Below are 16384 nucleotides of genomic sequence, written 5' to 3'. Positions count from 1 at the left end.
ACATCTGTGTTTGATGATCTACTGACTCCTTCAAGAAACATCTCAAGACACTTTGATTTGAGCTTTTTCTTGATTCTCTGAGACTCTTGTGTTGTCTTGACCTCTTAGTATATATTTTATTTAGTATTGTTTTGATTGTTTAAGCTCTTTGTGACCCTGGTCTAGAAAAGCTCTACAAATATAAATTACTTTCTTCACTGAAGCTCATTTGAACTTAAATTCTCACAGAGAGTCTGAGGGTCACAGGCTTGTGTTTGTCGTCCCTTGTGTATTTACATCAGTTGAGGGTCAAAGTTCATTCACTAATATTTAACTGGACATTTTTGGGTGATAACGTTTAGAAACGAGCAGGAAGTAGAAGCAGCATCATCGACGGATCTGTGGGAGCATGAGGTGAGAAATGTTACTGTGTCTCTTAGTAAAGGTTGTTTTTGTCGCTGGATAAACTTGATAATAAGATACAGATGTGTTTACAATGTTTTACTGATTAAAGTGTGTAGTTGTGTTGCTCTGTGAATGTATCACAACATTAAATATATAATACATTTTCAAACATTACCACTTATGTATTATTAGATAAAAATGTATCAACATTTGTTCAAATACTTTATCCTCGTTATCTCAATGGTTATTGAATTTTCTGTAAAATTCCTGACGACCAAATCTTGTGATAAATTATATACGACTATTGTTTATCTGAGATTACGTCTGATTCTACAACACATGAGGCTCTGTTGTTATGTTAACTATTGAAAAATACTGCTCTAATGATTCCAGCTAGCAACCACACGTTAGCTTAGCTAGCAACAACACGTTAGCTTAACTAGCAACATTATGTAAGCTTAGCTAGCAACAAGATGTTAGCTTAGCAGCAACAACACATTAGCTTAGCAGTAACAACACGTTAGCTTAACTAGCAACATTATGTAAGCTTAGCTAGCAACCACACGTTAGCTTAGCTAGCAACAACACGTTAGCTTAACTAGCAACATTATGTTAGCTTAGCTAGCAACAAGATGTTAGCTTAGCAGCAACAACACATTAGCTTAGCAGTAACAACACGGTGGTTTAGCTAGCAACGACACAGTAGCTTAGCTAGAAACAACGCATAAGCTTAGCAGCAACAACATGCTAGCTTTGTTAGCAACGTCATGCTAGCTTATCAGCAACAACATGTTTGCTTAGCTAGCTACAACTTTTTAGCTCTTTAGCAGTCAGCAGTTTAAAACCTCTCTTTACACCACTTCAGTGTATAGTTAAGTTTTACAGGCGTCAAATGGTAATGTATCTGCTCAAGACCTTGGCTCCTACAAGTGTTTTAGTGATGTCATCTACTCTCTGTTATGTTATTTAAGGGAACAGTGTCATTGTTTAAGCTGGAAAATGTCATGGGGTGGATTTATTTATTAATATGTATTAAAAAAAAGTCTATTTGAAAAGGAACCAGTTTCATACAAACATGTTCACATCCATGTTTGTGAAGTTTAAGAGGAAGATTATTGGTGTGTTTGAACGACAAAGTAGTTCTAGACAACAATATAATCAACTAGGGATGGATGGATGGATGGATGGATGGATGGATGGATGGATGGATGGATGGATGGATGGATGGATGACTGGATGGATGGATGGATGGATGGATGGATGGATGGATGGATGGATGGATGGATGGATGGATGGATGGATGGATGATGGATGGATGGATGGATGGATGGATGGATGGATGGATGGATGGATGACTGGATGGATGGATGGATGGATGGATGGATGGATGGATGGATGGATGGATGGATGGATGATTGGATGGATGGATGGATGGATGGATGGATGGATGGATGGATGGATGGATGGATGGATGGATGGATGGATGGATGGATGGATGGATGGATGGATGGATGGATAGATGGATGATTGGATGGATGGATGGATGGATGGATGGATGACTGGATGGATGATTGGATGGATGGATGGATGGATGATTGGATGGATGGATCAGATCAGATCAGATCAGAAAACCTTTATTAGTCCCGCGAGGGGAAATTCGGTTTAACAGCAGCAAGAGAAATAAAAAACACCCAGAAATAAAAACGAGAAATAAAATCTAAATGGAATAAAAGATAAATCTGCGCTATATAATATTTACACAATCATATTTACATAAATAACAAGAGGTGCAGAGGATGGATGGATGGATGGATGGATGGATGGATGGATGGATGGATGGATGGATGGATGGATGGATGGATGGATGGATGGATGGATGGATGGATGGATGGATGGATGGATGGATGGATGGATGGATGGATGATTGGATGGATGGATGGACAGACGGACGGACTTTATTGATCCCTGGAGGAGAATTCTATTGTACAGCAGCAATAACACGTAATAAATAAATACATGAATGCAATCAACAAATAAATAAATAAATACAAACATATAAAAAGACACAAATAAATAATTCAAAAGAAAAAGTTCATGTCATGCATGAGAGAGTTTATGTTGTAACATCTTCAGGCAGAAATAACAAAGTCCTAAAAGGTTGTGCAGTGCAGGGAGAGGAGCCTGTTGCTGTGGTTACTCTGCTGAGCTGCTACAGTGTCATGGAGACGACAGCGTCAACAACAAATAGATAAACTTATATTTATTTGTTGAGGAAGAACAACAACAGCGACGGTTAAGATCATTTCAGCCTCAGAGAACGAAAAGATAATGTCAGACTTGTCCAGTAAATGTTCATGTAGTTTGGACTGATTTTAGAGACTCCTGCCTTGAACTATGATGTGAAGATAATGGAACATAATTAAATGAATAAAAGCTCAACAGTGTCTTCATGTGTTTCTCAGGTCGACTCGATGAAGGATGAAGTGACTGTTTCAACATGAACGAGTTTCCTCTTCTTCGTCTTCTGCTGCTTCTTCTCTCCAGTCCAGGTGAGCGTCAGACTCTCAACAGGTAAATGTTTCATGTGATGAACTGAGTCTCATTCATATTTTACAAAATGGCGTCTTTTATCGACGATGTCACGCGTTCACAGTCAGTAGAAGAAAAGAAAGAGTCTCCGACAAAGAAGTCGTTTATATTCAAACGTCGGTGCATTATTCATTATTATTATTCATGAAGGTAGAAAACAAGTTGTTTATCAGTTCTCTAGAAACACAGATATATTCCCATCATGCCCTTGGAACAGCAGGGGATTATGGGTATGTTTTTATAATCCGTTTTTTTTTTTGCTGACAAAGTGTCTTTGAAAGTAAGATAAATCAAAACATTTGTGATGAAGAAATCTCAGGAATTGAGTTATTATGGATTCAATTCTTTCTGCCCTCAATAACTCAGACGAACAGAAACATAAACTCAACGTTCTTTATAATCTCATTAAAAGTGTCAATCAATAGTTTTACATATTTGCACATATTGAAAACTAACAGGTTTATAATAGAAAGTATAGCTGAGTTTTCAACGGAAGGCTACGTAGCTTAATGCTGTTAAAGCTAACTTTCTACAGTAAGTAAAGTTAGTTACACTTTGTTTTTTTTAACATGAAATAGCTCTTGAAATAAAAGTGAAGCTATAAATCTGTTAAACAAGGATCATTTAGTTTGTGTTGAAACTTGAGTTAGCTTGGAAGCTACAATATCTTCAATCAAACTCAAAACATTTCATCAAACTTCCTTTTAGGAAAACAATTTGTTTTTCAAAGTCTAAAATGATCCACTTAAATCAAACACAATATCTGAGCAAATGGTTTAGTTAACAAGTCGAACAGAAGCTAACGGCTAAAAGGAACATGCTACTTAAGAAGCTAATGCTAACATAGCATAAAGAATAAACCTGAATTAAATCAAAACAGATCACAGGTTATTTTATTTATTTGGAACATCTTGGTAAGAAGACCCGCTGTTGATGTCACATGTTGTTTATTTATTGTTGTTATTCGTTTACATTTTCCTGCAAAACAATGTTATTGATATGAATCGATGAATCAATTGATGGATGTCAATCAAAGTGGCTTCAAAATGGTTCCGTGACGAGAAAACTCTCGATTCTCCAGGAGTTTCCACGAAGATGAAGTTGTCGCCGGAAACTCTGACCGTCCTGCGAGGAGACGAGGCTCGCTTCACCTGCACGACCTCTGACCCGGACTGGAGGGCCATGGTGTGGTTGCTCAACGGCACAATGGCAGTGACCATCTCCAGGATCCACGGAGTCATTTCTTCTTCTGGCCTCAACATGACGGCCGAGGAGGTCGTGACCTCGAGGGACGGCGGTTGGGTGTTTGTGCTGAAGGACACGCAGAGGTTCCATCAAGGGTCGGTGACCTGTGACCTCGGGGGCTCCAGCAGAGAGACCGCACAGTTATTTGTACAAGGTGTGTATTTTGTCTATAACCTACACACACAACCTCAATATTATAGGATGTCGATCCTCGACTACAAAATTCTTAACGTTTTGTTAAATGATTAATCATTTTTTAATACAAAATATGATTTAATTAAAAATATTTTACCTTTTACTAATTAATAACAAACAGAATCACTTTAACAATTTTTTTTTTTTATTTATATTTTCATGAGGCGGTTAACTACATATGCTACGTATCATTTTTACGGCGATATCATTTTGTATGGCTGTGTTCAGGCCGTCTCTTGCCCCGAATAGCTGGGACAAGGTATCAGAGATAAACAGATTCATATTTCGTGTCAAATCCTTAACAATCTACAATAGTTCGGCGACTGAACCGACATACTTTGAACACACGAACGCTCTGAGAACATCTGCGTCGTTCGTCATCATCTGTTGAAAGATAAAGTTCTCAGTTTAATACAGCGTCGGCGGAATTGAACCCGCGCCTCCGGCATCAATCATGGGTCGCTCAGCAGAGGTGGGAAATCATGGCGGACCCGAGCGCTCGACGGCACCAGACATGGTTGATGTTCTGTGGGACGCCGCTGATGGTGGTTGTGGGTGGAGTCCGGGATGGGAATTGATTTGCTTGTGAGATGAAGTCCAGGTGGACGTGTCGGAGCTGGATTTACCGTCTGAGCTGAGAGAACGTTGAGGTCACTGTGGCTGGAGGATAAAGATCTGCTGGAGCAAAAAAAGTCTATTTGAAAAGGAACCAGTTTCATACAAACATGTTCACATCCATGTTTGTGAAGTTTAAGAGGAAGATTCTTGGTGTGTTTGAACGACAAAGTAGTTCTAGACAACAATATAATCAACTAGGGATGGATGGATGATGGATGGATGGATGGATGAATGGATGGATGGATGGATGGATGGATGGATGGATGGATGGATGGATGGATGGATGGATGGATGGATGGATGATGGATGGATGGATGGATGGATGATGGATGGATGGATGGATGGATGGATGGATGGATGGATGGATGGATGGATGGATGGATGGATGGATGGATGGATGGATGGATGGATGGATGGATGATTGGATGGATGGATAGATGATTGGATGGATGGATGGATGGATGGATGGATGGATGGATGGATGGATGGATGGATGGATGGATAGATGGATGGATGGATGACTGGATGGATGGATGATTGGATGGATGGATGGATGGATGGATGGATGATTGGATGGATGGATGATTGGATGGATGGATGGATGGATGGATGATTGGATGGATGGATGGATGGATGGATGGATGGATGGATGGATGGATGGATGGATGGATGGATGGATGGATGGATGGATGATTGGATGGATGGATGGATGGATGGATGGATGGATGGATGGATGGATGGATGGATGGATGGATGGATGGATGGATGGATGGATGGATGGATGGATGGATGGATGATTGGATGGATGGATGGATGATTGGATGGATGGATGGATGGATGGATGGATGGATGGATGGATGGATGGATGGATGGATGGATGGATGGATGGATGGATGGATGGATGGATGGATGGATGGATGGATGGATGGATGGATGGATTTAACAGTTAAAACGTATATATAATATGTTCTATTTCCTCTTGTTTTTGTGGAAGGTTAAATAAATCCTCATGAGGTTTATCCCAATGTAATAATAATGTTCTCTGTTGCTAGGAAATATGTGATTTCGGCTCCTTCTTTCATTGGTGCAGTGACTTGTAATCACTGCAGCCATATGTGCACAATTACTCATACAAACCCACTACATTGTATAGCTGATGAAGATCAGCTACTTTCAGGTTTTGATAAACCACTTGCTAAATATTGCAGTGTTTTCTTCTTCAGTGCAGGTGACGACGATGATGATGATGAGTTTTACTACAAAGGCTTCGTACTTTCAGATTTACCCTTATTTCCTGGTCACGTGACACACGTTCAATTGCAAAGTGTAGTTCAAGTCTCGTTCGCTCATGAAAATGGCTTTTGAAAAGATGTCTGATTTCATCACGTAGGAAGAGCCCGAAGTATTAGGATGGACTGAAATATTACGACTAACTTCACGAGCAATTTGAAAGTGTAGCATGTAATGAGTTGATAACTCTTTGGGCCAATCAAAAGCCAGGATACAGAACTCATGTGGCGCTCGTCCATTAGCCAATAGTAAGTCATGTTTAGCGTGATATAAAGTAGCGACTCTTCTTCTCCTAGAAAACACAAAATGGATCAATTTTTGTGTAATAAATGCTATTTTTGCAGCACTAGTACATACTAGTACATCAATACCACCATCGAAGTCGCATCAAGTCATCGAGGTCTCATCGTTTGTTGTGATGGTTCAGATCGTAGTAAAACGTCTAAATTCAAACGTGAGTGAGCTCGATGTTCTCAGTGGTTCAGGAGGTCGTAGATGCAAATGTATAAAGTAGAATCGTGAGACTCGTCCTATCTTGACTGATGACTCTTGAATTCTCATCAGAACCCGGACCCGTCCGAGCGCTGGTGGAACACAGCAGAACCGCTCGTGCTCGACCTTTACAAGCAGCTCATCTGCATCTATTTACATGTGAATGGAGATTTAAAAGTCACCCTGGAAAACAAGTAATAACCAGCAGGAACGAAGCGAAGTGTTTTATGAAGAGTGCCCCCATCGAGAGTGCGAGCACAAATCCCTGCTGACGTCTGGCCCATTAACAGTGCGGTGGTGAATCAGGCCCGTGGACTGGATGCATACGATCAGCACGGCCTGACATCGCCTTTCAATTAACTGTGTCCTGGCTCGGCCGCAGAGAGTCAGCAAGTCTGCTGTGATTTGTGTACTGCAGCCTCCGGTGTCGTGTTGGACCAGAGCCACGCTGGGCTGCACCGTGTTCACCTCCATCAAATGTTCTTCACACTTGACCATCATCTGCTGCAACAATCCTTTGAGAATATTTACAGAAAACATTTCTATTTGTAAACGATTTACATGATTTATTTGATTTATTTGATTTGACTTTTATTACTGATTATGTTGTTCATTTAAAAAACATTTAAACTCTGCTTCGGGCCAACACATGGGAGACGTGCAGATGGTGAAAGTTAATTTGATTTTATGTTTGTTTTTCTCTCCGAGTGCGACGGGCAAACATCCTCATGAAATCTGTCTCGTGCAAACACAATTCAGCCCCAAAAGAATACTGACAGAATGTATATTCAGCTGAATTGTGCTTCGATTTGACAATTATTGTGTTTTTTATTATTTCTTCTCAGTTTAATCAACAATACAGAACTACTATCACATAAAACCTAAACTAAATCCTTCCCTTCATGTCAAAGTTCCCTCGAAAAACACAAATGTTCAAAAACTGTTTCCTTCAACTGAGAAAAATCTCTAAACTTAGGAAAATGTTGTCACAACATGATCTGGATCTTATAATGTGTTTGTGTCGTTTACACTATTGTAACAGTTTATTTAGTGTCTAAACCAGAAGGATGTGTTTCGCCTGCAGTTCATACTAAACTCTGCAGCCAGAATTCTGAGCCGCTCTAGTAGAAGAACTCACATTTCTCCTTCAAACTCTTCACTGGCTGCTCTAGTAGAAGAACTCACATTTCTCCTTCAAACTCTTCACTGGCTGCTCTAGTAGAAGAACTCACATTTCTCCTTCAAACTCTTCACTGGCCGCTCTAGTAGAAGAACTCACATTTCTCCTTCAAACTCTTCACTATCTATCATGGTCAGACCTTCCATCAGTGATCTGAAGAAACATCTTAACATATGATTACTGACTTACTAACTAAGCTGGAGAATTTGGTGATTCTTGGATTAATTCTTAAAGCAAACATTGAAAACATCTAAAAAAAAAAAAAAGAAGAATGTAGTAAAATAATTTCATTTTATTCACATTTGTGTTTTTTCTTTTTTCTAAAAAAAAGATGAAGATTATATGAAGCAGCTCAACCTCGACTGTAGTCGTGACCCATGTCTGAGCTGCAGACCCCTCGTCTTCAGAGACCCCTCAGAGAGACCCCTCAGAGAGACCCCTCAGTGAGACCCCTCAGAGAGACCCCTCAGAGAGACCCCTCAGTGAGACCCCTCAGAGAGACCCCTCAGAGAGACTCCTCAGAGAGACCCCTCAGAGAGACCCCTCAGAGAGACCCCTCAGAGAGACCCCTCAGTGAGACCCCTCAGTGAGACCCCTCAGAGAGACCCCTCAGAGAGACTCCTCAGAGAGACCCCTCAGAGAGACTCCTCAGGGAGACCCTCAGAGAGACCCTCAGAGAGACCCCTCAGTGAGACCCCTCAGAGAGACCCCTCAGAGAGACCCCTCAGAGAGACTCCTCAGGGAGACCCCTCAGAGAGACCCCTCAGAGAGACCCCTCAGAGAGACTACTCAGGGAGACCCTCAGGGAGACCCCTCAGAGAGACCCCTCAGTGAGACCCCTCAGAGAGACCCCTCAGAGAGACCCCTCAGAGAGACTCCTCAGGGAGACCCTCAGAGAGACCCCTCAGAGAGACCCCTCAGAGAGACCCCTCAGAGAGACCCCTCAGAGAGACTCCTCAGGGAGACCCTCAGAGAGACCCCTCAGAGAGACTCCTCAGTGAGACCCCTCAGAGAGACCCCTCAGTGAGACCCCTCAGAGAGACCCCTCAGAGAGACTCCTCAGAGAGACCCCTCAGAGAGACTCCTCAGAGAGACCCCTCAGTGAGACCCCTCAGAGAGACTCCTCAGGGAGACCCTCAGAGAGACCCCTCAGAGAGACTCCTCAGTGAGACCCCTCAGAGAGACCCCTCAGTGAGACCCCTCAGAGAGACCCCTCAGAGAGACCCCTCAGTGAGACCCCTCAGAGAGACCCCTCAGTGAGACCCCTCAGAGAGACCCCTCAGAGAGACCCCTCAGAGAGACTCCTCAGGGAGACCCTCAGAGAGACCCCTCAGAGAGACTCCTCAGGGAGACCCTCAGAGAGACCTCTCAGAGAGACTCCTCAGGGAGACCCTCAGAGAGACCCCTCAGAGAGACTCCTCAGGGAGACCTTCAGAGAGACCCCTCAGAGAGACCCCTCAGAGAGACTCCTCAGGGAGACCCTCAGAGAGACCCCTCAGAGAGACTCCTCAGGGAGACCCTCAGAGAGACCCCTCAGAGAGACCCCTCAGAGAGACCCCTCAGAGAGACCCCTCAGAGAGACTCCTCAGGGAGACCCTCAGAGAGACCCCTCAGAGAGACTCCTCAGGGAGACCCTCAGAGAGACCCCTCAGAGAGACCCCTCAGAGAGACTCCTCAGGGAGACCCTCAGAGAGACCCCTCAGAGAGACTCCTCAGGGAGACCCTCAGAGAGACCCCTCAAAGAGACCCCTCAGAGAGACCCCTCAGTGAGACCCCTCAGAGAGACCCCTCAGAGAGACCCTTCAGAGAGACCCCTCAGTGAGACCCCTCAGAGAGACCCCTGAGAGAAACCCCTCAGAGAGACCCCTCAGAGAGACCCTTCAGAGAGACCCCTCAGTGAGACCCCTCAGAGAGACCCCTCAGTGAGACCCCTCAGAGAGACCCCTCAGAGATACCCCTCAGAGAGACTCCTCGGGGAGACCCTCAGAGAGACCCCTCAGAGAGACCCCTCAGAGAGACCCCTCAGAGAGACCCCTCAGTGAGACCCCTCAGAGAGACCCCTCAGAGAGACCCCTCAGAGAGACTCCTCAGGGAGACCCCTCAGAGAGACCCCTCAGAGAGACCCCTCAGAGAGACTACTCAGGGAGACCCTCAGGGAGACCCCTCAGAGAGACCCCTCAGAGAGACCCCTCAGTGAGACCCCTCAGAGAGACCCCTCAGAGAGACCCCTCAGAGAGACTCCTCAGGGAGACCCTCAGAGAGACCCCTCAGAGAGACCCCTCAGAGAGACCCCTCAGAGAGACTCCTCAGGGAGACCCTCAGAGAGACCCCTCAGAGAGACTCCTCAGTGAGACCCCTCAGAGAGACCCCTCAGTGAGACCCCTCAGAGAGACCCCTCAGAGAGACCCCTCAGAGAGACTCCTCAGAGAGACCCCTCAGAGAGACTCCTCAGAGAGACCCCTCAGTGAGACCCCTCAGAGAGACTCCTCAGGGAGACCCTCAGAGAGACCCCTCAGAGAGACCCCTCAGAGAGACCCCTCAGAGATACCCCTCAGAGAGACTCCTCGGGGAGACCCTCAGAGAGACCCCTCAGAGAGACCCCTCAGAGAGACCCCTCAGAGAGACCCCTCAGAGAGACCCCTCAGAGAGACTCCTCAGAGAGACCCCTCAGAGAGACCCCTCAGAGAGACCCCTCAGAGAGACCCCTCAGAGAGACCCCTCAGAGAGACCCCTCAGAGAGACTCCTCAGAGAGACCCCTCAGAGAGACCCCTCAGAGAGACCCCTCAGAGAGACCCCTCAGAGAGACCCCTCAGAGAGACCCCTCAGAGAGACTCCTCAGAGAGACCCCTCAGTGAGACCCCTCAGAGAGACTCCTCAGGGAGACCCTCAGAGAGACCCCTCAGAGAGACCCCTCAGAGAGACCCCTCAGAGATACCCCTCAGAGAGACTCCTCGGGGAGACCCTCAGAGAGACCCCTCAGAGAGACCCCTCAGAGAGACCCCTCAGAGAGACCCCTCAGAGAGACCCCTCAGAGAGACTCCTCAGAGAGACCCCTCAGAGAGACCCCTCAGAGAGACCCCTCAGAGAGACCCCTCAGAGAGACCCCTCAGAGAGACTCCTCAGAGAGACCCCTCAGAGAGACCCCTCAGAGAGACCCCTCAGAGAGACCCCTCAGAGAGACCCCTCAGAGAGACCCCTCAGAGAGACTCCTCAGAGAGGACCATTTAATCAGATGATGGAGTCTCAATCTACCGGAACTCCTGCCGTCGTTCAGCACTGATCCAAGAAACCTTCTTTCAGAGACATGTGATCAAGCACAGAGCTGAGATCTTCTTTCCATGGTGACGTTTATCAGTCGACCATCATCACACACAGACAGTTGGTTTGAGGCCAAATCCTGCTCCTTGAATGACTTTACGATACTTTACAGAAGTCAGTGAAGATTCACTGAACATCTTACGAAACAGATTTTACTTCTGATTCATGTTTTCATTCATTTTGTCAGAAAATAAATTCACATTCCCGGTGTCTCATAAACAAACCCAGTAACACGTGTCGAATAACTGGCTTTATTTATGCTTTTATAATTTTATTTGATCACTTAGCAACCGAGCTAACGGTAGATAAATCATTCTCTAATAATTGATATTGTAAACTTTTAATGAAATCAACTAATAATCCATTCAAATTGATTTTGTCAATCTTTGTTCTCTCTGTTTGTTGGCATAATATCATTTCCTTATCTTATCTTAAACACTAGCATCTTAGAAGGTCATGTGACTTTGTTACGATAAGACTCTTTAAATAAAATGTAATGGAAGAAAATTCAATTGATATCAATACAAACATTAATCTTCTTTTATTTTGAGACAAAAATGTATTTTTTCTCAAAATGCCAGATGAACGTTCTTATATTTATTTTGCAGAAAAGGGCAGCGTTTATGTATCTGGATCACAAAGGATGGTGTTCAAGGGGCAGGAGGTCCAGTTCCAGTGCCGGGCTTCAGGATGGTTCCCTCGACCCTTGATCACATGGCACGTGAACCACAGGAAGGTAAACGATTTATATCTTGTTATCACATCATCAGACAGAAGCTTTCTGGAATATGACCAGTTCTTCAGAAACAGGTTTGTTCAAATCACAATTAAACGTACAAAGAAGCCTCAAAGAAAGCAAGTTTTCAAAACAACAAGCTCAGCAAAGCAAAGTCAGGAAGACTTGAAAACAAACAGAGTTGATATCAGCACAAGATAATAAACACAATGTTTAGTAGGTGAACTAAGAACAACACAAACTTAGTTCAAGTAAAATCGAACAAGAGACGAATTCAGGGAAGAAATATCACATACTGAGGATTACCATCTGGCACCTGTTGCTGGAGAAGAGGTACAGCAACAGGCGCACTGATCCTGGACACACTTAGGAAACATAACCATAGAGGAACAATAGAATCACCAGAAAAGACACAATTATAATCATTCCACGTTGGGAAGACGAGTAAAACCGAGGATGAATTCAAAGGAAAACCACAAGAATATCAACAACCTTCAGGTGGAGAAACAGTTTCTTAGAAGAGGTTTGACAAGTTTTATCATCTTATTATTAGACGTCAGCAGATGATTCTCCACTTCCTTCAACTGGTCGTGTTTGAACGAAAAGTTTAATATTTCATTTATTAGTCAGTTGTATAAATTCATTGTGTCCAAGTATAGATAGTTTTGGTTGCGTGAGAAGTAGAATTAAAGCATAACAACGTGAGTTCAGGTCTTTACATTAATATGGAATTGAGTTCTATCTCTTTGCTGAGAAGAACAACCAGGCAGGAAACCAGTCGAAGTTCAGAGGAATTTACAAAATAAATCACAGATTGAAAGTTGAGTGGATTTTAACTTAAACAAACCTAAAGTTACTTCAAAAAGTGTTTTCAGAAGAAGTGTACTCCTTGGTATCTTCTCAACCCTGCTGAGATAGGAACGTTGTTCAGTCAGATGTGTAGCTCCAGTGGTGTCGCAACCAAACCAAGGTTCCTAGGTTCCTGTCACAGCCTCAGTCCAGGGTCAACACTTGTATGTATCACTACGACCTCACATGGTGAGACGTCGTGTGAAGAGATACGTCAAGAATGTGTAGAATTCTCTGGATTATCAGCAGCAACATCGCAGTTAAGAAGGCGTATCTAAGGAACCACAACATATCATCAGATGATGTCGTGAACATGTCAGCACCTGATCTTTGACGTGATGCTTCAGAAACATGATGTTGGTGCAGAGCTGGAGTCTGCAGACCTTTATTTAAGTCTTTATGACTCACAACATGGTTAAGAAATGAAGATCTTCTTATCAATAAGCTTTGATTATATAGTTAAAGTAATCAATCCCTTAAAATTCAACTCATTTTTTTCTCTCATGTCGACTAATGTTGATTATTTTCAGAGTCATCTGCTCTTTTTAGAGAGAAAATGTTTGTTCATGTTAATGTAGAGACTGGAGCTCAGTTGTCTTTGTCTTCGTCCAAAAGCAGTTAAAACATCTAAACACCTTCAAACGGCTCGACTGTAACGTCTGTTATTGAAGTTTCACATGAAGAGAATAAATCAGACAAAATGAAATCCATAAATTTGATTGTTTTTGTAGCTAAGCTCAGTCTCTCAGCTCCAGCTTCAAGAGGGACGTCACAGTCCAGACCTATGAGTGTCTTTGGATGTTTCTCAGTGTCTTTTTGGACGAAGACGAAAAGTCAAACTGAAAATCATCCCTACAAATAGAATTAGACACAATTTCCCAAATTCACATTGAAACCATAATAAAATCCTTAAAACTTTAAACAACAAAATATAAATCAAATTTGACTCAAAGATGTTCATAAAAACACCGTTAAGACCCTCCAGTCGACAGACTCAACAAGAACTAACTTCAACCTTCAACACCTTTGTTCTCTGATCTAAACCATCACCTGAAGACCTGCAGTGGATCCAGGATTGATGGTGTGTGACATCAACAGGTGAGTCGCAGCGATTACAACATCAGTGGCGACGAGTCGGAGAAGAACGTCTTCACAGTGACCAGCGACCTCACAGTGACGGCGGCCAAGAGTTCAGAGGTCGACTGTCTGGCGTCAGTGTCTGCTCTCCTCACGCCAGCGTCCAGCAGCGTCCGCCTGGTGGTCGGTGAGACGTGGCCTCAGTTACACCTGCTTCACTCTTAAGAAGTGACTCTGTTCAAATGTATGGAAACCAACACAAAACAATCATTTTCATTCATTTGTCTGGTGTCACTATAATACAAATTACATTTTTATATTGAATTAAAAATACTATGAATCAATATTGAATTTAGAAAATTTATTTTTCAATCATTGGAATTAGAATATGAAGCTCTGTTTAAAAGTATAAATATATATGTTTAATTATTTAAAAACTCAAATTCAACCTTTCAATATATAAAATAATTGATTTAATTTAAATCTTCAAATGTATAAAAGTTTTCAGTCGAGTAGAAGCTCAGAACATCATTCATGCACGATCACTCAATGGATCTAAAGAACATCTGATACATTTACAAAATAAATACACTTTTGAAGGCATTGGTTCGATTTTCACGTAAATTAAATAAATAACTTCATCACCAGCACATATTATTCACTCGTCTCTGTGTAAAAGATCGTTTCATTTGAAGATATTTGGTTATTTTTAATGATTAAACAAACAAAACTCTATCAATATACAAATTGAATCTAATTCACATATAAAAGCCTCAACATTTGAAATGTTTAATTCAAATTTCAATATTCTGATGCCACTGATTTACTTCCTTTCATGAACTTATTAACGATTCTTCTTCCGTCAAAACCTTTCAAGTCATTTCAAGTGGCTCGAAATCACAGTAGATGAATATGAGAAATGATATATAGCTATATGTAGTTATATATAGTTATATGTAGTAAAGATACAAAGATGTCAGTGGTTAAGAAACAGAGATTGTTAACAATTATACACAGACTTTCAATGACAGTCCAGCTGAGGCTGAAGGTAAATAACGTGTTTGGTAAATATAACGTGATGCTTCCAGACTAGTAAATATAACTTGACTAAGATATGGTGAGTGAGTGAGCATGTGTTCAACACCTTGTGAAACCAGCACCTGGTGACGTGAGTCTGTGTTCAGTGGCCGAGGTGTTGCAGGACGAGAGCGACTGTTGGCCTCTGACCCTCACGGCCTCACTGGCGTCTCTGCTGCTGCTGCTCGCCGTCTGCGGCGTCAGCGCCGTCCTCGCCTGCAGACGGAGGAGAAACTCAAGTAGGTTCTGAATCCTCCTCTTTCAACGGCTCCCGGGAGTAAACGTCGTCGTGATTCAGGTGCAATCATGTGGTCACGCCCTGAGGCTCGCGGCCTGAAGCGAGGCAGTATTTCTCCCACAAGAACATCCGGCGTCAGCACAAGCTTTGACTTCTCCAGAGACCAGAGGTGTCAGAGCTGGACTCCAGAAATATCATCGAGGTTTGAGAAAATATTCACGCAAAAAAACAAAAACCTGGAACGAAAATAATGGACTTCCTTCGTGACTTTAGGAAAGATTAAAGCCAGAGAATCTGATTTAAATCAAAACTAGTTGTAACAAATCCTAAAAATCATCATCAGCTTCTCCCTGTGATGTAGAAGAAAGAAGCCAATGATGTAATGAACTGAAATAACAACCAACAAATGAAGAAGAAGTTTTGCACTCGACTAACATTCCTATGATCTAAAGTGATCGTGGATAGTTTGTTCCTTCAGTTATTTCTCTACAAAACATCATGAATCGAATGTTTCATGATGTTTAAAACACGAGTTAAACACAAATATTTGTATCGACACGGACTTAAAAACACAACTTTGCCTGAAGCTAACACTGTAGCTACGCATATGAAACAAAGTTCATTATATTCACTTCGATGATGGAAGAGAACGACAAGAATCTGTCCTTCATTTGAACCTGGAGACGCTTCAGTTTTCACAACATTTGCAACAACGTACAAGAACAAATGATTTCTTCTGGTTTCATCTGCTGCGATCAATACAATACAGAGTCTAATTCTTGCTACTATCAAGAACAGGCTCAGATTCAGTGTGGAGACTCAGGAGTGAATATTTGGGAACATCTGACACTTTCGAGTCATGTGTTTGTCAGGGAACACTGAGCCTCAACACGTTGTGAGGATTTCTCTCAAACTAAATCTCGTTCAATTACTGGTGCACGTCAGTGATGTTGTCACTCATTTTCTACTCACCCTCATGTCGACTTATTTTCAAACAGTTACACGACGCTGACTTTTCTTCGTCCAAAAAGACACTTCAAATCATCCAAATACGTCATTCTTGGACTAAAGTCTCCACATTAGGTTGAATAAGAA

The 16384-nt window shown here is 42.7% G+C and overlaps 1 protein-coding gene across 1 annotated transcript in view; it reads left to right on the top strand.

The window, feature by feature from the left end:
* The first annotated feature begins 368 nt into the window (after positions 1-368).
* The window catches only part of igsf5b (immunoglobulin superfamily, member 5b), a 20761-nt gene continuing 4745 nt past the window's right edge, over positions 369-16384 (top strand). Inside the window, exons 1-6 of the mRNA XM_087796462.1 lie at positions 369-393; positions 2847-2933; positions 4055-4372; positions 11921-12048; positions 13996-14161; positions 15159-15290. Coding sequence (XP_087652588.1) covers positions 2882-2933; positions 4055-4372; positions 11921-12048; positions 13996-14161; positions 15159-15290 — 796 coding nt within the window. The 5' untranslated portion in view covers positions 369-393; positions 2847-2881. The remainder of the gene's footprint in view (positions 394-2846; positions 2934-4054; positions 4373-11920; positions 12049-13995; positions 14162-15158; positions 15291-16384) is intronic.

Source organism: Callionymus lyra, chromosome 7 (assembly GCF_982586985.1).
Source record: "Callionymus lyra chromosome 7, fCalLyr1.hap1.1, whole genome shotgun sequence".
Classification (NCBI taxonomy): domain Eukaryota; kingdom Metazoa; phylum Chordata; class Actinopteri; order Syngnathiformes; family Callionymidae; genus Callionymus; species Callionymus lyra.
Note: the sequence above shows the minus strand (reverse complement) of the source record. Positions and strands in the feature narration are given on the sequence as shown.